The sequence below is a fragment of the Leucopleurus acutus genome, assembly GCF_964270905.1.
Source record: "Leucopleurus acutus genome assembly, chromosome: 19".
Taxonomy (NCBI): domain Eukaryota; kingdom Metazoa; phylum Chordata; class Mammalia; order Artiodactyla; family Delphinidae; genus Leucopleurus; species Leucopleurus acutus.
Genome location: NC_139161.1, coordinates 11375479 through 11397957, shown reverse-complemented (window position 1 = coordinate 11397957; position 22479 = coordinate 11375479). Strand labels below are relative to the sequence as shown.

The 22479-nt window shown below is 59.2% G+C and overlaps 1 protein-coding gene across 1 annotated transcript in view; it reads right to left on the bottom strand.

The window, feature by feature from the left end:
- Window positions 1–22479, bottom strand: part of BAIAP2 (BAR/IMD domain containing adaptor protein 2) — a 70249-nt gene that overhangs the window by 40078 nt on the left and 7692 nt on the right. The window contains exons 2-3 of the mRNA XM_082861745.1: window positions 14771–14846; window positions 13167–13253 (exon numbers count right to left, since the gene is read on the bottom strand). Coding sequence (XP_082717871.1) covers window positions 13167–13253; window positions 14771–14846 — 163 coding nt within the window. The remainder of the gene's footprint in view (window positions 1–13166; window positions 13254–14770; window positions 14847–22479) is intronic.

Genomic DNA, 22479 nt, shown 5'->3' with positions numbered 1-22479 from the left:
AGGGCTCTTCTCTTGCCTACAAAATGGCAAAAAATGGCAAGTGGCCAAAAGGATAACCAGGACAAAAATCGATGGCTGTTGCCATGGTGATGATAGCGGACAGTGACCCTCCCTGACTGCTGCTCTGAAGGAGAGCAAGACCACACAGCCCCTCGGTGTCGGTATTAGTGCTGTGTCCAAAGTGGACGCCCAGGCACCGGAGTGTCATGGAATGAGGTGGAGGAGGCACCGACCACACGTGGCCCAACCGTCTGGGCTGGCCTCCTTCCTGTCCTGAGCCTCTGCCCTACCTACTCCGGGTCAGGTCCTGGACCGGCGTCGGCTACACCGGGAGTCTGATCAGATCTCAGAAGTTCAGGCCTGCCCCGGGCCTTCTGAAGCCAAACATGCATTTGGACATGTCCTCGGCCAATCCACAAGCTCTCAGGCATCCACAGTTACACTCGGGGCTTCGGGGTTCCCAGGCTGGCCGCCAGGCCGACTGGAGGGCTGCTTCAAGGAACTGGCCGACAGGAGGCCGTGGAGCGCGTGGGCTGAGCCTGGGCGACAGGGAGGCGGGGACTTAGGGTCAACCTGGAGTCCTCTGCCCATGGGCCGGGTAGGCGCTGGCTGAGCCGGGTCCCCGCAGCAGCAGCAGGAAAGGGCACACTGCGAGACGCTGGCTGTGCTGCTGGGAGACAGTGGGGCAGGAACTCACATCGACAGACCCTCCACCCGCCAGCATCACCGTGCTTCAAAATGCCGTCTTTTCTCCTGCCTGACGCGACTCACAGGGGACAGGGAAATGTGGGTGTGCACAGAGGGAGGGGTTTTCCTCCCACATTCCCACCCAGATCAGGGACATGAGTGGCCAAGGCCACAATCCCCGACCACAGGAGGCCACCTGGACCTCGGCAGGGCGGGCAGGCCAGGGCCAGAGCTGGAAGGTGCGTGGATGACCCTCCTCCAGGGCGGCCACCCTCCAGGGGTCACAGAGCCCGTGAGGCTGCGCCCCAGGCCGGGCAGGCACTGCTGCTCCGATCCTCACCAAGTGCCATGAGGACTCCCATTAACCTGCCCACTCATGCCCCCGATTAACTGTCCAAGTGGACATCAGCTCTCCTGGGGACGGTTTCTCAGGCATCAACTCGCTCTAAATCATGCGAGACACAAACAGGAACAGGCCCCGTTGAGGACCGTTCATCAGGGAAGCAGGCCTCTGCGGTCAGAGCGTCCACAGTGCCTCTGACACACCTGCCCTCCTGCCAACGCCGGGGACCCAGGGGCCAGCACCCCTCGGAACAGGTGGAGACCTGCCACAGAGGCTCCTGAGCCGGCACCTGTCCCACCAGGCCCCCCGCCATGTGTGGGATGCTCCAGGGCCACCGGCTCCCTGCTGGAGGATAAACAAAGGACCGCTTCCTCCGCCCTCTCACTTGGGGGCGGGGAGCTGCAGACACACTGAGAACACAGCACACGCTGCCGGCGGGACCTCAATTCACGGGAGACACGGCGGGGTCACAGGACTGGGGGCCCCCAGGGCCCTCCAGCCACCCAGGCACTCGAGTCAGACTGGCCGTGGTGGGAGAGCCCTCACAGGCGTGCTGCTGCAGTATGGGCTTTAAAAGACCTCGGCGAGCCTCCTGCTGTGGACCCCGGTCAGGTCACATGCACCCCCACCCAGTGGGAACAAGCCCCAGGCCCGGTCCTCACAGACCCTGCCAGCCCCACCTCACCACCAGAACCAGGCTCAGAATGAACCACAGCTGGGGGCCCCCTTCCCCTCCTCCCAAGCAGGACCCCCAGGAACCAGGCCAGAGGGTGTAGGGTCACCACAGCCACACACCGCTGTTCCCTATGGATGTTCCCACCCTGGAGTGGGCCCTTGGACACCGAGGAAGCATGAAAACACCCTGAGCCGTCTCTCCTGCTATGGCCAGAGTCGCTGAGAACAGGCAGATCCAATTAAGACGTTTATTAATCCCTCCTGACAAAGGCTCGAGCCTGCCCCATAAAGCTCTCATCAGGGCAGGCCAAGTGGACACGCTGGAGCCCCTGGCCCTTCACAGCAGTCATGTGAGTGCAGGGGGCCCTGAGAGGGGACCCAGGTTGCCCTCTTACTCTGTGCTCAGCCCCAGGCTTTGACCGGTCTAGCGTCCACCCAAAGCCGGACACGAGGGCCGCGACTCTGCAAAAAACCTGCCTGGTGTCAAGATCTGCTCGAGGCCTGAGGGAGGCCAGGAGAGCGTGGACCCTATTCCTGGGGCTCCGGTGACCGCCCGTGTGCCGGCCACTTCTCCCAGGGGCTAAGGGACACTCCCTCCCTGTGCCATGGTGGGGGCTGCTGGTGTTATCAGCTGGGAAGAGGAGGTGAAGGAGTCCACTCCAGGCCAGCCTGGGGACGCCAGGCCATCATGGGACCACAGTGTAGGGTGACGTGGGGCCTCTGAGTCGGGACCCTCAGGGATGTGAAATCGACCTGCCTCCCACTGTGTGGCTGTAATTAAGTCCTCCAAGTGGCGTCTGTCAGGTTTAGCAGTCAAAGGTGGGTTCTGCCGTTAGGGTCTGACAGCACGTGGACGTGAGACAGACCGTCCCCCACCTGCAGGGAAGGCAGGGCCACACTCGGGCTCCCCAGCCAGGTGTTGACAGCTCTGCATGACATGGAAGGGGCCGTGATGCAGCCCGACAACCTCCCGGCCTCACAGGGAGCACAGGAGCCAACCTGGTGGGCAGCCCCCCGACCTGGTGGATGGCCTGTGGCACCATCTCAGAACTACCTCTGCCAAGGAAACTATCCGGCAACAGGCTCAAAGGCCCCTGGGGTCACATGGCCCCTGCATTTCAGTGACCCACACGCAGGAAAGAGCCACCCCGTGCCTCTAAGCATGAGGCAGTCGTGGGAAAGTCAGCCGGCATCTACAGGAACCAGAAGAGGTAGCCAAGTCCCACAGGGCGAGTCTCCAAAGGTGGCATGGGACTGCCTGCCTCGGTTCTTCACTCAGGTAGCTGGGCGTGGACAGCAGCCAAACGCCAGGGGAGTGTTCAGGCCACACCTTAATCCAGTGACTCAGCGGCCAAACCTGGCGCAGTTTCAGGTGCAGGGAGCCGCCTCCTGCCCCGAGGCCCCGCCCAGCACGGAGCTCCTGCTCTCTCATGGGTGCGGTGCAGATACCAGTATGGGTGCAGGCAGGTGGCAGCCAAGCACAGGCCCAGGGCACCTGCAAGCACACACATGCCCGGGATCACAAACAAGCGGGCTCTTCAAAGGCAGAGAACGCAACAGAGGCCTCAGGAGATGGTGAGGCCCAAACAAAACAGCCGCTCAGCCGCTGGCCCTCGGCTGCGCAGATGGACGAAATGTCCAGGTGAGGCTCTGGCAGAGGCCCCGGACACAGGCTCGGGAGGGACGGGCCCAGCATGAAGGTCGGCCACGCACGGAGGCAACAGAGGGCTCAGGGCAGGCTGGGCCCTTCGCTGCAATGATGGCCTCATGTTAGTGCTGCCGGCCAGGAACGCCTAGAATGCTCCACAGGATATGTCACCGTAACCTCCTGCACAGACACAGGGCAGCTGACTGACCCTCTTTTCTTGCATGAATGATTCTGGCACAGAGCCCCTGAGTCACCTGCCCACCTGAGCACTGTGCCCGGAGCCCAGGTGCACTGGACTCTGGCCTCCACCTCCTACTCCTGCCTGTGCTGGGCTCAGCCCTGCTCTTTGCACAGTGGCTTTGGGGAGTAGAGCTGGGGGCCTGGCTGCAGGGGGCCACCCAGCGGGCAGGATGTGCTCGGGAATGCCAGCTCCCTGGGGGCTCCTGCAGATGGTGGCACGGCTTTCGGGGAGGGGGACAGGACAGTGGCCTCCCCTGCACAAAGGATGAGGTCAAGGTCCATGGTGGCACCCCCAGGAGCAGGGCACCCCAGGAGCCAACACTGGGGAAGAATCCAGCAAGCAGGACAACAGAGACTGATGCTGCACCAGGCCCATCCGGAGTGGCCATGATGCTGAAGCAGAGGGCCCGGAAGCCAGCCTGTCCACTGCCTGGACTGGGGTACCTGTGTGCTTTCAGCCCCATGGCCAAGGCCGGGCTTGCCGACGGTGCACATGGAGGTTGGATGGAGAAGCGACGGGGTGCCATCGGGATCACCCCAGGGGAACAGTGACAGGGCGCGGCTGAGATGCCGCCGTACTTGGTCTGTGCCAGTAGGTGACAGGCACCGGTGGGGGGGGGTCTCCACCTGCTCTCTCTGCTTTGACGTGACCTGAGTGTCCTGTGACTTAAAGCTTAAGGCAATGGGAGAGCCCAGAGGGGACATGGCACTGCTGACAGTGCCTAGGATAAAAGGACAGCATCTGCACTGTTCCCTCCTTCAGGGCAAAAGGAGCCTGCCCGCCTGGAGATCCAACCTCCTCCCCGAGCAGCCCCGGAGCCCAGGGCGGAGCAGTCTGGAAATGCCCACTCTGCGCCATGCTCCCCACCATGCTGGCATTTCAGGCTGCCCGTGTCAGGGGGACGGGGAGAGGCTGGGTGCACCCTGCTGTGGCCAGCAGCAAAGGAGCCACCTGCCCCCTCTGCCCTGTGGCCCCCAGGCTCAAGGTAGAGACAGAAGCAGGAGAAACAAACATGAAAACATGCTCACTCCCAGATCTTAGCAAACCCCCAAGTTTGTGGTCAACGAGTTTGGAGAGTGAGCCCCCTCGGGGTGCTGTAATCGGGGTCACCCTCCCTTGGGCCACCATCCTGGCTCCTTGGCCTGGGGAAGGCCTGGGTCTGCACACACCGGGGACTGGCCTGGAGCCTCGGACCCAGATGGGACACCCCTGCTGCCCTGAGCTGCCGGTCAGTCCCACGAGCACAGAAATCCGTGAGGAAAGCAAGCAGACAGGGCCTCGGAAAAGCTGCCCCGAGTACACAGATCAAAGAGACGGGGGCGGCACCAGGTGTGCCTCGACGGAGCCGTGAGGGGGGCGGTTAGGGAGACAAGCCCACGGCAAGTGTGAGTGGCTGGTGGCAGGGGATGAGAGGGCGGCGAGGCGATGGGGAAGGCGGGCATCCCTGCACCCCGACTAAGCAGCCTGCCTATCAAAGCGAACCCAGAGCCGAGTGGAGTGAAGATGAGAGGCCGTCTCCTCTGTGAGGTCTGGAGCTGCAGCCCCAAGCCGCCTCCTGGCCACGGGACCAAAGGCAGAGTGGCCACTCGCTCTCCACAGGGACGAGGAACAAAGGGGCAGCAGCACAGCGACTGGGCTGTGACTTCTGACCTCCACGGGCCTCAGCCTCGCTCACAGCAGGAGACCTCACGTCAGAAGCCTCTGCTCTGGTGATAAGGGGTGCAGCTCTGGGCAGTACGTGGTTGGCTGACGTGGCGGGGGGGTGATGTGCTGCTCGGGACCCTCACTCTATGCAGGAAGGATGCAGCGCAAGGCTCGTAGGGAGATGGGGAGGGGGTGCAGTACCCCCGACGCACTAGACGAGGGTCGGCATGGCTGAATCCCACACCGTCCTAGTGGGCTGTTGGCCCAGGGAGCAGAGCGGGAGCCATACAGCTCCTGCCCTTCATGGCAAAGAAAAGGCAAGAAGAGCTGGTAGAACGGGGCAGGGATCAGCGGAGGAAGGAGGGGGACCGGAGCGTGGCCAGGGTGTCTGCCACTGCTTGCCTGGCAATCCCTGACCCCAAGGCCACCAGGGGCCACACCCAGAGGGATCCCAGCAGGAAGTGGGCAGCCAGAGGGCAGATGAAGCCCCACTTTGCAGGGCCTCGAGATTAAGTCTCTGGTCAGAAGCCCGGCGCCTGGCTCAGGATGTCATCAGTGTGAGCAGAGCTCCCTCCAGGCTGCTGCCACACCTCGGCTGGAGCACCACCTCCCCAGAGGCACTCACCCCTTGAGGGCTCTGGTTGATCCCCAGGACAGCAGAGACCTTGCATCTCTTCCCTTCCATCCTGGGGAGTAAGGTCTATCGAGAAGAAAGTGGTCAGAAACGAGTAATTCCCCAGGGCTGCAGACAGGAAGGGTGGAGGAAAACAAATTCAGCATGAAACAGAACAGACTGAAAACAGGGCTACTGAGAACAGAGGAGTTCCCCTCATAAAGTTCAGCTTGTCAGGAAAACACGACCGCACATAACTTGTAGTTTACGCACTCAATAACTCAGCTGGAAAACACATAAAGCAAAAACCTCACGGAGAAACTGATGAGCCCACCTTCCTGGCAAGTAAGAAAAATGCCTCTCACTTACTAATAAGGAGGTGGAATTACTGAAGATTTGAACACAATTAGGAACCCTGCACCCAGAATCGGAATAAGCAGGGAACGTATGTTCTCTTCAAACATAACAGAAACCTATAAACATGGGCCACATGCCAGACCAAACAGCCTGTCAGTGAATGCCCAAGATTCAGATAATTCAGGACTCAGCACAGGCCCCCCTACCTGGGGTCCCGACCAGCTTTTGGGGAGGGGGAGCTCATACAGATGCCCAGGGCCACGGGCAGAGCTAACGAGACCAAGAAACTGAGAAGAAAACGTTTCCTAGCAAGTGACCCAGTGACACTGTTCCCTGAGGACAGTGGCCAAAGTGCACCACCAAACCCCAATCCCCACCACACTCCAGCCAAGAGCAAAGGTCCCCAATTTGAAATTTCTGCCACTTCTACCAGGGCCTCAAAGCTCAGAAGGACCTGGAAGCCCTCAGCTTTCTCAGCAGGTCACTGCAGGGCAGCCCCAGGACGGGCATCCCCCCTGGGCTGGGTCATTGGCCCCTGGTACACGGGCACCCAGCACGCCCCAAGTTACAACAAAGCGGAAACAATTGTCCTGCTGGTATCCGAGATGCTGGTCCCGGTTTGGTTTTCCCCTCCCCTCCAGCACCAGGTGGACCAGAGCTGCTGCCTCGGCGCCTGGGGTTTGGGTGGCCTGCCGGGTGGGACTCGCCCACACAGAGGAGGACACGAGGGCACGGGAATAGAAGGCAGCGGTGCCCAGCCTCACTCAGACAGGAGCAACGCGAACCCTCACACACCGGTCATGTGGGAGGACAGCAGGGCCAGAAGGGAGAGCCCCGTGGCGTCACACCGGTGAGCCCCGGGGCAGCGGCTGCTGTGGAACCGCGTGGAGGTCACCCCACGGTGGGCTTGGCATCATGGTCCTGAGGACTAGCTCGTTCAGAGCAGCAAACCCACCCCCACCGGGAGTAACCCAAGCGCCGATCGAGAAGACAGAGAAATACACTGTGTTCGTCACGTGTTCACGGAATATTCTACAGCAGTGAAAACGCAACACCCGCTACTGCAGGCAACAGGCGGATCGGAATGCGGGTACAACAAGCAGGCTGCACAAACCCAGCTTCCCACGGCCAGAAGCCCCAGCTCCTGCCAGGCCCTGCCCCCTTCCCCCAGCCTCGCCCCCCTCCCTCCTCTCCAGACTTTCCCATTTCTGCCAGAATGCCTCGTCTTTGTCCACCTTGCACTTGTGGACATACCCTGCTCTTGTCCTCCGCCCCTCCTCGTGCCCTTGCTGGCCTCACCCAAGGTCGGAGTTGCAGCTTAACCCCTGCCCCCTCCTGTGGCCCGGGAGGCCACACACCACACCCACCCTTGGGATGCTTTGTTCTCCAGGCCCCCTTGGGCCCTCCCCCAACATACACACTGGAGCTACGTCTGGAAATTTCACAACAGCCAACCAAGGACAAAGATCTCAAAAGCTTCCAGGAGGGAAAAACAAAAAACTCACGGTAAAAAAAAAAAAAAAAAAATCAGCCAAAACGACAGTGAAGACTGCAACACCAGAAGTCAGAGGACGGGGGTGAGGACCCCGAGGGAAGGCGGTCTCCCACCTGGAATTCTAAGCCATCAGTGCGAGGTAGAGAAACACCCGCAGACAGACATGGGCTCAGAAACGTTATTTCCCCTCTTCCCGCTAAGGAACCATTAAAAGGAAGGATGATCTCCCTAATTGAGGGAGTAAAACAGGACCCACGACCCAGAAAACATGGTCCCAGACTGGAGAAGGGGTGTCCCATGCATGGCCCAGCCACCGGCCCAGGGTATCAGAGCAGGTCGGGGCTCCGGGAGGCAAGTTCCAAGAGGGGAAGAAGCACCCAGATCAACGGGACTGCGGCCGGCAGGGAGGAGTCCCAGAGCACGGTCTTGGGTTTGGGAGCGAGTTAATGATCGCAAACTGACGACTATGCAAATGAAGGGAAGCAATTATTAACTCCAGCAAAAACAAAGTTGTCAAAATAGTAACAAAAACCTATGGACCACAGTTCAAGAAAAAATATCACTCAACTGGACTTCATTAAAATTAAATATTTCTGTTCTAAAGCCACTGTGACAGGGGTTTCCCTGGCGGTCCAGTGGTTAAGACTCCACGCTTCCACTGCAGGGGGTACGATCTCTGGTTGGGGAACTAAGATCCCACATGCCATGTGGTGCGGCCAAACAAATAAATAAACAAACTACTGTGACAAGAATGAAAGGCCAGTCTGGGAGAAAATATCTGCAAAGTATGTATCTGAGAGAGCACTTCAACCTAGAATACACAGATAACTTTTTTTTTTATATAAGATTTAATTTTATTTATTTTTGACTATGTTGGGTATTTGTTGCTACGCACAGACTTTCTCTAGTTGTGGCGAGCAGAGGCTATTCTTCGTTGCGGCGCACGGGCTTCTCGTTGCAGTGGCTTCTCTTGTTGCGGAGCATGGGCTCTAGCTCTAGAGCTCAGGCTCAGTAGTTGTGGCACATGGGCTTAGTTGCTCTGCGGCATGTGGGAATCTTCCCGGACCGGGGATTGAACCCATGTCCCCTGCACTGGCAGGTGGGTTCTTATCCACTGCGCCACCAGGGAAGTCCCCCACAGAGAACTTTTACAACTCAATTATAAGACAAAAACCCAACTGAAAAAAGGGAGACAAAGATCTGAAGAGACATTTCACCAAAGAAGATAAACAAACGGCAAACACTATGTGAAAAGATGCTCGATGTCGTTAGTTCGTTAGAGAAATGCAGACATGGAAATGCCCCAAACTGGAAACAACCCAAATGTCCATCAACGGAAGAATGTATAAACAACGGGTCACCTCCACGCAGCAGAAACTACTTGCCACGAAGGCAGGATGGTCTGGAGGTACGTGGAACATTGGGATGACTTTCAAAACAATCATGAGATAAAAGAGGCCAGACCAAGAGAGAGCACAGCACACACTACTCGAGTCCATTTACACAAAACTTGAGCAAATGCACACCGAGTCTCAGGGCAGAATACACAGCAGTGGTTGCCTGGCAAGGGGTGGGGGGCACGGAGGGAGAAAGGCACGAGGTTTTCTGGGGGGCCCCAGGAAATGCTGGGGGTGACAGGGCCGTTTGCTAGCTGGGCAGGTGTGTACTACCTAGGCAGGTGTGCACGCATGTCCATCTCATCATGCTTCCACTTCAGACGCGCAGTCTGCTGCACTGCAGTCAGACTGCTCTGTCTGAGCTGAGTATTCCCGCCAGCACCGCACAAAGGCTATACTGGACACCGATTTAAGCAAAAGTTGTCATCGTTCTATTGGGTGGGGTGAGAAGTGGTATAAAAATGCTAAATCCAAATCTCCTAGAAAAACATTAATTAAATAATGTCCAAAATTAAAAAGAACAGCACAGGGACTTCCCTGGAGGTCCAGTGGTTAAGACCCCGTGCTTCTACCGCACGGGGTGCGGGTTTGCTCCCTGGTCGGGGAACTAAGATCCCGCATGCCGCACGGCATAGCCGAAAAATTAAAAAAAACAAAACAAAACATGAAAAACAGCAGCACAAACCTGCCTGTTTACATGTATGGAAGCAAACACAGGCAGACGACATGCAGGGCTGAGAAGAGGGCCTCGGGCACGTGGGGGGCAGGGAGACTTATTTTTAAACCAGGGTGTGTGCTGCTTTAATATAAATTCAACTCCAACCGTGTGACTCAGTAGTTCCCCTCCCAGGCATACATGAAGTGTCCACACAGACACTTGTGCCGACTGCTGACACCAGTGCTATGGAAACTGGTCAAAACATGGAAACAGCCCAGATGTTCATCAACTGGGGAATGGAATCCACACAATGGAATATTATTCAGCTATAAAAAGAATGGAGCCGACACGCTACAACGTGGATGCACCTCGAAGACACATGTTAACTGAAAGAAGCTGGACACAAACGGTCACAACGGGTCAGTGCACGCTTCCATCCATACGAAACGTCCAGAGCAGGTAAAGCCACAGACACAGAGAGCAGATCAGTGGCTTCCAGGGGCTGGGGGAGGGGAGGGACTGCTAATGGGGACGGCTTACATTTTGCAGGTGAGGAAAAGTTTGGGAACTAGATATGGTGATGGTTGCACAACTCTGTGAATACATCAGAAACCAGTGAATGGTACACTTTCAGTGCTGAGTTGTATGGCATGTGAATTACATCTCAGTAAAGCTGTCGCCAAAAGAAAAAATTCAGTTCCCAGAGCAGGGCTGACAGTGACCTGAGAAGAAAGGCACACTGGTCTCTGCCCCCGTTCCTGGTACAGAGCTCCTAATCCCTTGTTATCTCCTGGTGATAGCAGCATCCTTTGTTCTAATGAGGCAACTCTGGGTGGGCTCCTGGATGGGGGTGGTCACCAGAAAGACCGAGCCAGGGTTAGAAGTGGCACTTTGGGCCCCACCCCCATCCTCTGGGAGAGGGGCTGGAGACGGAGCCAACAATCGTTCATGCCTGGAAACCCTTAAACCACTGCATTCAGAGAGCTTCCAGGGTGATGGACACAGCCATGGACTGGGAGGGTGGGGCACCCCGACTCCACGCGGACAGAAGCTCCTGCGCTCGGCACCCTCCCAGACCTTGCCCTGTGCAGCCCTTCTTCCGGCTGTTCACCTGGGTCCTTCGTTATACCCTTTACAACAAACTGGGACTCTGAAGTAAGCCTCCCCGAGTCCCGTGAGCCGCTCCAGCAAACTACCAGGTCTGAGGAGGGAGTGGTGGGAACCCGATTTGTAGCCAAATTGGACAGAGTTGTGGTGAACTGGGGACCCATGACTTGTGCCAGCCTCTGGGGTGGGGGGCAGTCTCTCGGGATGGGGCCCTCACCCTGTGGGTCTGCACTGACCCCAGGTAGATGGTGTCAGAAGTGAGCTGAACTATGGGACGCCCAGCTGGGGTCCTCAGAAACTGGAGGGCTGGCTGGTGCAGGAAAACCCACATCTGGTGTCAGAACCGTTGGGAGTAGAGGAAACAGAGTCCTCACCAGCCACCTCCGCGGACGCACAAAGCCCCAAAAGCCCCTGGAGAGAGTTCAAAAACCCACAAGTAAACCAGAAGCTCCCTGATTCAGGCCGGAGCCCAGACAGCTCCTAGAGTGGTGGGTGGAGGGATGTTCCAACCCCCCGCCCGCCCCTTCCATGTGCGGACTCCACAGCAGAAGTCTGCCTGCTGTCCTGCTCACGGGGCCTGCTGTAGCAACAACTCCCAAGGACTCTGCCCACGGGAATCTCACTGCGGTTTCGCACATGCCCACCCTCACTATGGGGCCACGTGGGACCCGATCTCCCCGTGGACAGACCCTCCCCTTCCACACGTGTGTGTGACTGCGGGGAGAAGGCCACCACGATTAACCACGATAGGAAAGTGCCCCTTTCACAGACAGGAGCCGTGTATAAACACACAGGATCACACACAACACCCAACTTTCTTCCAAGGGGTCCAGACAGTGGCTGCAGGAGTCGCAGCCGGGATGCCCAGGAGTGCTGGGCGGGGCCCATGCGTGGCCTCTGAGCTCAGAGTCGGTTGGTTCACGACCATCGCTGATCACAAAGGGGTCCAGGCCTCCATCTGCCCAAACATCCAACACGTCACCAGCCAGGCCGAGCCCGCAGGCCTGACCACAGCACCCCGGCCTCCATGTCCTCACGGGGCTGCCCAGGGCAGGTCAGCTGAGCATCCCCAAGAGGCCAGCAGGTTTCCCTCTAGAGCCACAGAGCCGGACACCAGCCAGCTCTGTAGACACTGAAGAAAGGCCCACATCCAGGTGAGCAGAGCCCAGCCCACATGAGGAGTCCAGCCCTGGTCACTCATTCCGCCCAGCCTCGCCTGCACATGGTCGCCTGCCCCTGCTCCCAGCCCAGGAAGGTCCCATAGTTGTGTCTGGCTTTTACACTGTTCTCTGTTCTCAGGAAAACCCGGACGCCACTGTTGCTCTGCCGGGGTGGCAGTCACGACACACAGCACACACACCTGGCAGGCCTGCTGGGGAAGGTGTGGACCCAGGGCCGGGACGGCAGGACCAGCTGGGCCACCGTGTCCTCAAACAGGGAGCAGCAGAGGGCACCACAAAGCCCGGCAGTGGGCAGGCCTGACTTACGGGGTAGGGCGGTGTGAAAAGTTTGAAGGGCGGTGCTGCGAGCGAGAGCGGGCAGCCTCTGCTAAAGGCCGCACCATAGATAAGACAGAGGCACCTCTGGGAGCTGGAATTAATGGACACACAGAGAAAACAAACACCCTCCAACCTGCCAACAACCGAGAGCCTCTCCAAGGGAGCCCACAGCTCTTGCCATTTCACACTGTGTGCCTCGACTATAAAAGTAACGTGAGCTCATGCTGGAAATGTGCAAAACCCAGTAAAAGCATAAAGAAGATAACCCATCCCGGGAATTCTACCTGCTGAGCTTCTGGGGTCTCCTCCTGTATTATGAGACAAACGGCCCCCAGTGTATTTTTACAAAATCTGGTCACACCATGCTATGGGTTTGCATCCTTTTTTGCTCATTTTTTTTTTTTCCTTTTTGGCTCATTTTTATACCAAGAACCTTTCCCCACACCATTAAAGACCATCATCTGAGTCCAACTTTTCACATGGCTCCCCTATGCCGACCATTCAAGTTTTGCCACAAACACCCCCGTAAACGTGGATCTGCCTGTCTCCTCATCCCCACACCGTGCTTCTCAGGGGACCTGGAGCCGCCCGGTGCGCCCCATTCTCAGCAGGGTGTGTGCCCCACAGCCCTCGCCAGCTCCAAGGGAACTGCCATTTTAGGAAGTCTTCCCTTGTTGGACAGGGAAAACTTGATCCCAAATCAAAGGACCAGACACAGGACAGGGCGGGGTCCCAGATCGGCATGGGGACATCCAACGACTTCAGGGACTTCCGGGGTCTCTGCCACATTTAGGGGTCTTACCGAGTTCTTTGGAGCCCTGGCTCTCACTAGCCAGCTCGCCCATCTTCACCAGGGCATCGAAATAGCCTTTGGCAGCATACGTCACACCTGAGAGAAGAGGAAGGGGCAGTCACTTCCCTCGCTGGGAAGTAGCAACACCCGCAGCACCTACTTGGCGATCCTGCCTGCCTGGCAGTCAGCCGCCTCCCCTGTGCCCAGCAGGCTCCAGCCCCGGCAGGACCTAAGCCCGTTTCTTGTTGATGTTCTCTCATTCCAATCCTGAGAGCTCCTTCTCTGTGTAAGAGCACAGTGTACCGCTTGGCTCCAGAGCTTTTCAAGTCAAATCGCAGTGTGCCACCCTGACCACAAGGCCTGGTGTCTTGACGAGACAAACACCAACCCCAGGCAGGAGACTTGCAAAGTAGGTCGGCAGGAAGACCCCCCCCCAGCCAACCTGGGTTGAGGACTCTGTCCGCGTCTGTGGTCTCAGAGAGAGCAAGTAAGTGGGAGTGAGTCACACGCTCAAAGTGGGCTAAAGGCAGCACCACGGGGACGGAGCCGGGGGACTCACACCACTTCCCAGGGCAACTTCTGCTCTAACCTGACTTCGCAAGGGACTGGCACGGGAAGCACCGGGCCTGCTGACTTCCTGGGACCACACCTGGTGCCCGCTGCCCGCTGCCTGGGATGGAGCTTCCTCCAGGAACTCGGAGACCCTTCAAGACCCCGGGTGTGCCCACAAACTCCTTCATCAGAAGAGCCCCCCCCAGCTGCCCTTCACGCTGGAAGGAGGACGAGGGCGCCTCTGGAGCAGGACCATGGGGAGCACCCGCCAGCAGCATAATTACTATTTCTAATCCGTTTTCTCCAGAACACAGTTAGGGACTTATTACTGGACACTTGATCACATTTTATTTAGGTAGTTTTCAATTAAGCACACACAATTTGCTCTGCAGTCTGGAAGTGCGTGCGGGCTCCGCACCCCAGCAGCTGGAGCGCGTCTGCTGCCCGGCAGGGTGGGCTCCTTCAAAGAGATGAAAGGAAAGCCTAGCGGGCCCGGGCCTGGCCTTGGGGCGGCCAAGGGCAGCTGAGGGGCTCTGTCCTATGGGGCAGTCCAGGAAAATGGGGAAGGGAGGACACCTCCAGGCCCCCCCTCCACAGAACTTTGTTGGGGGCCCAGGTGGGGGTGGAGGAGCCTGGAAGGAGGCCTGTGCCTCATGTCCAAGGGCTGGGGCATGTGAGTGGGAGACCCCAGGCCGGGCCTTGACGGATTCACCCTAGGCCGTTGACGTTGGGCAGCTGAGAATGAAGTTACGTCACTCTGAGAGAAAACCCCCGGGGGTAAGATGTCCTTGGGTGATGCTTTCAGGAAAGGAACCACCATCGGCCTGAAATGTGCAGGCCGATCCCCCCAGCTCCAGGGTTGGAACCATCCTGCCACTTTTGGCCCCATGTCCACAGTGTGCGCTAAACATCATGGCCCGCCGTGGTGCAGCACCTACACCTTCACTCTGCCACGGTGTGCTTCTGGAAACACCGCAGTCCCTCCCTAATCAGGCCCCAGGAGCTGTCCACCTACTGAGATGTCCTCACTCGCACCCGCGGGCCAGGGACGTCAGCCTCACCTGCCAGCGCCTTCTCGTAGTTCTTGCCCATGGCGATGAAGTTCCGCAGGCTGGGGTTGAACTGCTCCATGATGGTCTGGAAGAGAGCAGGGAACGGCATCAGAGGCAAGGCACCCGGCGGCTTGGGGGCCTGAACGGCGAGCGGAAAATCCCACAAGCATCACATGCGGGGTCAAGACCACGAAGCCATGGCCGGGCCCCGGGTCCAAATCCCAGCTCTGCCCCTGTTGAATGTCCTTGGGCAAATGACCTTCCCAAGCCTCAGTTTTGACACCTGTACGATGGGGGAAAGAACAGAACCTGCTCCATAGGGGCCTTGCAGATTAAACAAGTGAGCACGCGTATGACACGTGGGGCAGTACCCGACATACATCCGGCGCTCAGATATGCTGCGCTGAGGTGCCATTACCCCGTCTGGCAGGGCTGAGTCAGCGAGGAAGGTCCCTCCGCAGGCCACACACAAAGGGTTCATCGCTGCCTGGAGCCCCCTCCCACCACGATCTTCATTCAACACATCAATTACGAAACGTCAGCTCTGATTAGAGCAATGCACAGCCTGACTGCAAACACCACACGATGAATAATCCAGCAGGCTCTGGATCCGCTCGCCTGATGCACTCAAGTCTTGGTGCCAATACCACTAGTCCTTAGACTGAAGAAATTAGATTTTCACTGCGAAGGCCAAATAAATGTTTTAATTACAAGGCATAAAAACAGGCACACACAAACAACAGCCAAACGTGAGCGCTACTGGGTAATGTACCCTGATGGCTGGGTGCCAACCCCAGCCAGCGAGAACACTGCAAGGAGCTTCTAAGGAGAACCCCACCTCGGCCACATCCTACATCTTCGGGTCAATTATTGTGATATGTGTCTGATCTTTCCGCAGGGTAAGAGAGAAACGTCACCAGGGAGGGGAAGTTGCCTGGCCCCGTGGGCAGACCGCAGAGCCCCAGGTGCTTCTGCATGAACAGAGGCAGTGCCCGCCCCATCCCGGCCAACAGGCCAAAGGCAGCCCCGGCCCCAGGTAACACCCTTCTATCCCTGTTCCGGGCTCTCAGCCAGCAGGACCGACAATGGATTCCGAGAAGGGCTGTGGGATCTGGGCTCCAGAAAAACCCACTACTTCTGTCGCCCACCCTGAGGAGCAGCCTGGAGTGCCAGCACAAAGAGGAACAGAGACCTGTGCCCAAGGGTGATGAGACCCCGAGCCTGAGCCACCACCTCCTAACATCCGGGGCTGGGTGCCCACCTGCTCTACGCCGTGCAGGGAACCGGGGAAGGAGATACACCTGACACATGCCTGAGTCCAGAGAGCAGGTGCACCTTCCTTTCTGGACACGACAAAGGCGAGGGCACCTGCCATGTGCTGCACCGGGGCTGAGGCACACAGGGGGACGCAGCAGTGACCCCATGGGACAAAGTCCCGAGAGGGAAGGCAGGCCCACCTCACACACCGGGCAGGACCCCGTACCTGGAGAACGAGACAGCAGGACACGGCTCAGGGGACAGCAGGGGAGAGAAGCATGTCGTCGAGAGAGGAGGGCTGCAGGCAGGGGCATGCAAAGGCCCCAAGGCCAGGGCCTGCTGGTGTCAGGGACAGGATGCCAGGAGCAGGGTAAAGGGTGGCGGGAGGTAAGAAGAGGCAGGAAGTGTGCAGTTAATGGCCCAAACCTACTGCCTCGCAACCCGTGGCAGGGACACCTGCTTTCCCTGACAGGAAGCCGAGGGTCGATCCAACTACATTTCAAAAGGAAATGTACCCCTGACTGCTCCAGGGAGCCCAGGTTGTAGCTGAGACCGCACAGATGCGGGAGATCCCTCAGAGCTGCACAGAAACCTAAGATGTGAAGGTGGATCAGAGAGCTGGCTCCACTGCAATGTGGGATGGGGTCAGGGGGCAGTACGAAGCTCAGTGGTCTGGGGACGACTCTGCAGTGGGGAACCCAAGTCTGGATGCATCCAGTCTGAGGAGTGCCCAGCAGTCAGGGCAGGGATGTCACGTAACAGGCAGCAGATGAGGGACTGGCGTCCGGGCAGGGCGCGGAGGGGAATTCAGTGTGGGGCTGTCTGCCAAGGGTGCACGCACAGGCTGTCTGAGCCCTCAGCCTCGCTGCTCAGCGCCACCCAGACCTGTGTCGGGGCAGAAAAGCACTGGAGGGCGCATGTGTCTGCTCAAAGGAAATGGACCAAAAGCAGGGTATAGACCCAGTAAGGGTGGCTTCTGTCCCCAATTCTGGTGTTCCAGACACGCACATGCACATCTGTGCATGTGCTCGCGCGTGTGTACAGCATTTCAGTGTAAGATGCATTTCTCGCTGCAGCGATGGGCACAGGGCTGAAAAGGGCCCTGGGGTGGGAATATGTGAGGGCAGACCTGGGCTGCAGAGCTCTAGGACTGCAGCCCCCACCCATCCCGGGGGCAGGAGAGGAAGCTCCACAGCTCCCTCCCTAGAGCCCCAAACATCCTCGATAACAGCAGGAAATAGGCCAGCAGCCACCCAGGCCAACAAAGAGGGTCACCTCGGCAGCCCACCCACGGCCGCCCAGTGACACACGGGGACAGCCGCCAGGTTTCGCTTCCTTAGCACAGCTGCTGAGCTCAGGCACGAGGAATGTGGGAGCGAGGGGCAGGGCAGGAGGGGTGCTGGGGTGTCGGCCAGGACACCTGGCCAGGGCACTGCCGGGTCACACAGGTGCCGCTGACTCGCCTGCCTGGAGGCAGTGGCAGAGGCATAAATGCTGTGGGGCTGGTGTCCCAGGGAGGCCCTCCTTCCCTGGCCAAAAGCCATTCTTCCTCCTGGCTCCTCACAGATGCTGCCCTGGCCAGAGAGCGGGCTCCCATCCACCTCCAGGTCACCGATCTCCTAGAACCGCGACCACCAGAGACCAGCCAGGTCCAAGACGACCTTGTCAGGAGGGACCCTGGTGGCCCAAAAAGGGCCTAGCCCCTCTGGTGGGGGATCCTCTCTGCAGGGGATTTCTCTGTGGGAGGGGGCCCCCGACACTGGGGGCCTCTCAGAGCCTGAGTCCACTGCCATCCTAGGGCTCAGGCAGAGGCATTTGGACCCAGGGGGCCGTGCTAGGCCCATGATGGGCCCAAACCCACCATCAGAGGCCCGGAATGGGGCCCTGCCACGCCCACTGCAAGTGAGCGCTCCCCTAACCAGGGGCCTGCGCAGCCCCTCCACACACCAGGGGGCCCTGGGAGGGGAAGCCGGAAGCCAACAGAGGCACGGTTGCCATGGCGAGGAGGCCGTGGGGCTCTGCTACACATTACCCGCCCCACGATACTTTTTCAGAAGTGATGGAACGACAGTGTCTTTCCATGGGACTCTTTACTGGAGCAATGGAGGGAACTGAGATGCAAACCCCAAGACGTCCTCCCACGGAGGGCGGGAAGAGGGAGACCTGTTTACTTCCCAAAGGGAAGGGAATGCATTTCCTTATCGACGCCAAAGGGTGTGTGCAAACGAAGGCCAGGCCAGGAGGGCGGCCTCCCCGCACACACCTCTGTCGTGAAACGCCTGTCATGAAACTCAAGGGCCTGGGAGAGGCTCTGCATCCTGAGACCGCTTTTCCGCAGCCGGGACAGAGACCCGACAACGTGGGCAGTGACCAGCGCCTTCTCCAAACTTGACACCTGTGCTACGCAGATGAAACCAAATCCCTTCAAACGCCATGCCGTGGCACGTGGCGACTGTGTGTGCGACCCCCTTGCAGGGGGCGTGGGCCAAGCACTGCGCTCAGCACCTTCTATCACTCCTTGGTTGGCTCAGTACCTACGAGGTGCCCTCAGGAAGCTGGGCTGCCACAAGGGCTTCCTGCCACCCCACCACACAAGCGCCCCAGAAAGGTCAGGGAGAGGAGGGATCTCTGCCGGAGACCCTTGCAAGCTCAGGCGCGGTTCATGGTGGCCCTCTTGCCGAGATGTCCCCACACTGGATGTCCCTGCCACCCCTGCAATCCCAGGAATCCACGCCTTAAACCAAATCTCCACGGTAGGGCTGGCCCGCCCACCCCCACCCCGGGCCTCCAGCCCTGCATGTCCACGGGAGCTGATGGGAGGGGCCGGGCCTGGCTGCAGGGGCGGTGGCGTCAGCACCCCAGCAGCCGTGAGCGCAGAGGCCTTCCTGCCTGGCTGGCTCCTGGGCAGCCCAGCGTCTACACAGTGACGCCCATTTTGAGTGACCTGGATCACGGGTCTGCCTGGCCAGTGAGGACAAGGGGCAGCAGGACGCCCCTATCCCCAATTTGGGGTCGCAAGGAGAGAGGGGGCTCTGTCCAGGGACTGTGCTCCAGTTGCTCCCACACCCGCGCCCAGGGTCTGCCACTCGCCAGCGCGGGAATTCTATTTATCCCTCACAGCTCTGGTTCCTGGCGACAGCCCCCCTCCAGCATTTTCCTGGCAGGGCTGCCACAAACAAAGAGCAAAGTTTCTCTGCTGACACAGGGAAGTGACATGCCTCCTGCTTCCCCTCCTGCCCTCCTGCAGTCAAGGAAGGCAGGGTGGGGTGTCTGCCTGCGTCCAGTGCACACGTGCGTATGTGTGCATGTGTGGGTGTGCACGCGTGTCATGGCCAAGCCAGGCTGCATCCTTCCTACACAGTCGATGCCTGTTACAACAAACTCAGGGGATGAGACCTCGCTGGGCTCTATCTGCCATCTGGGGAGAGGCGGCCTTACACCCCATCACCCCGAATCTTCACTGGACTGGTGGGGGGCGCCACTGTCCATTTTACAGACGGATGGAGAGAGGCTCGGGGAGGCTAAGAGCCAGCCTTCTGGGTCCTGGTGGAGCCAGTCCCGGCTTCGACTACAGGCTGGCTGCACAGCCCAGCTTGTCCCTTTCTCCACACGGGCCTCAGTGCTCTCTGGACAGGTCACCGAGGCAGGCAGGACAGGACCAGGTGCCACACAGCAACTCCGCCTGCCCTGGGCTCCCTCACAAGCCACGTTCCAGCAACGTCAGAGCAAGGGCAAGGGCTGATGCCAGGATACCTGGTCATCTGAGGGGGGAGCCTGGTGCCTGACTACCCCTGACCACCTGTCCTCTCATCCCACCTCTGTGGCAGGAAGAGCAGGCGCCAGCTTTGCAGCCAACAACCCACATCCAATGAGGGGCCCCTGTCCAGGCACTGCCAGGGGAAGGTGGCAGCCATCCTTCAAGGGAGGCTGTCCTTGCCTGCTGTAACTGCCCTCCACAGGAGCACCGACTACCTGAGGCTCTGGACAGAGGGCCCAGCTCACACTGCAGCTCTGCATGACTCCTGCCTCTGCTCCCCTATATTAACTGGGACATCTGTCCTGGGGACCATTCTTAAGGAAAGAAAACCAACTGGAGTTCAGTGAGTGCTGGGAGGGCTTCCTGGAGGAGGCAGAACTTGCGCTGGATCTCTCTTGGTTACAGCCAGAGAGAAGATAACAATGGGTCTGCACTTGACAAAGTGAGTGGACGCAGCAGCTTCCAGAATGAAATGGCCTGTGAGGTGCGGACAGGACAGTCAAAGCTGGTGGTGGCTGCAGAAAAGTCCCCCGAACGAATAAGAACAAACCAAGCAGGGATCAACTTCGGCTGATTTCACTTTAACAGCACTAGGCCCCCCTCCCCACGTCCTCCATGAGACGCCCCCCATGGGCCATGAGCCCCCCACAGACCACAAGAGCACCCCTCCCCCGCCCCCAGGCATGCATGTTCTCAGCCCAACCACCTCCAGCGGGGACAAGGGCCAGGGCCCCACCAGTGCACAGAGAGGCCAAGTTCACCACAGCCTCTCAAGAAGGGCGCACAAAAGAGCATTTGCAGCAGGACCCAGCATCAGGAATCAAGGCACCCATGCTGCCCAGGACAGTCCCCTGCCACCGAGCGAGGGGTAGGCGGTGGGAGCACAGCTGGCTCTTTTGGGAGCCAGAGGAGAGGCCTGGGGGGCAGCCGAGCTGGCCCTCATGCTGCGGGGGGTGCTCCAGCTGGCCTGGCAGCCCGGCCAAAGGGTCGCCCCGGGGCGTGAGAGGCTGACAAGCGGCCCTGCAGCGAAACGTTGGTTCTCGGCCTCCGCCAGCTTCTGGGGAAGCTGCCAACATTAGAATAAAGTGACAACTTATGTCTTTGGCATGGAGCCCAGAGTGACACCAGGGAGCATGGCGGCCTCCCATGAGGAGGGACCAAGGGGCGGGTACCCCTTCCCGTCACCCCTACGGCCCTGAGGCAGGGGGCCCAGGAGGCCCTGAGCCACGGGCTGGGTGACACCAGGAAAAAGACAAAATTCTGGCCAACTCTACCGGTCCTGATCTGAGGGCAGGAACTTTCTGGGCCCCTGCAGGGGATGGGCATAGGCGATGCAAGGTGAGGAAGGGGCAGCCAAGCTCCCACAGCCCCAGAGGCCCACGTTCAGGGACCGAGCACCATCACTGATTCCTGGGGCCGTGGACACCCGCCTCCCACCCCTGCTCTCCCTCAGGACCTGGATCCTCAGGTGCCCCCAACCCGACTGACCCCTCCTGGAATAGGTCTTGGGGGCAGGAAGCCACAAGTGGGCTCAGGTTGGGGAGGGGGCCAGTGAGCGCTGGGTGGGGTCTGTGCCACTGGGAGAGCCTCCCCCTCAGACCAGGAGCCGCGCAGCAGGGTCCACACGCGGGCCCCACCAGCCCGGCCACTTCCTTCCTATCCAGAGGCACATCCGGCCAGTCCCGACTTCAGAGGAGCAGGACGCTGCAAGGCCCCAGACGCCTTCCAGCATCCAGGCCCTGCCACACCTGCCTGACTTCTCAGCCCTGCCCCAGGGCACGTGGCCCCCCACATACCAGCCCACTGCACCTTGAGGTGGGGGCCTTACGGCTGCTGGGTGTCAGGGACTGAATTCATCCCCTAAGAATTCATGTGTTAGGCCTAACCCCAGCACCTCACTGGTGACTGTTTTTGCAGGGAGTCTTTACAGAGACAATCAAGGTAAAACGAGGTCATCTGGGTGGGCCCCACTCCCACAGGACTGGTGTCCTTCTAAGAAAAGATCAGGATACAACACTTAGAGGGAAGACCATGTGAGGACACAGGCAGAAGGTGGCCTGCACATGCCCAGGAGAGAGACCACAGGAGGAACCACCCTGCCCACACCTGGACCCTGGCCTCCAGGCCTCAGATGAGACACACCTCTCTGCTGTTCAAGCACCCGTGGCGCTCTGTTTGGCTGCCCGAGCAGACCCAGTCGCTGGGCCGATCCCCACTCGCCCTATGAAGGCCCAACCATCACTTCTCTTATCATCTGGTTACTGCTCAACTGGTTAGAACATTCTAGGGCCACTGACCTGTCCTTGTCCCCGAAAAGGCTCTGACCCGAGTTTCACAGGGCTGGGCTCCCCGCTGGGCGAGGGGCCTCGATGAGCAAGCCGGGACACAGCCCCGGGACACCCTGGAGCTGCTTCTCCTCCTGCCGCCCTCCGCCGGGTGGGACGAGCCAGCTGGGGAGGCCGTCATGCCGGTGGGTACACAGGCCACTCAGCACCCAGGAAATCAGACGGCAGCAACAGAGGCCTTGGCTGGGCCTCCCTGCCCTCTCCACGGACTTCCAGCTCCTCCAAGAACTTTCCATCCTGAAAGCTACCAACCATAGCCACCACTTTCCTGATGCTCCCTGCGGCCAGGAAGGGTTCTCTGGTTCCAGCTAATCACGAATGAGAAAGCGGTGGCACAGAAGCTAAAAACCCTCGCCCGA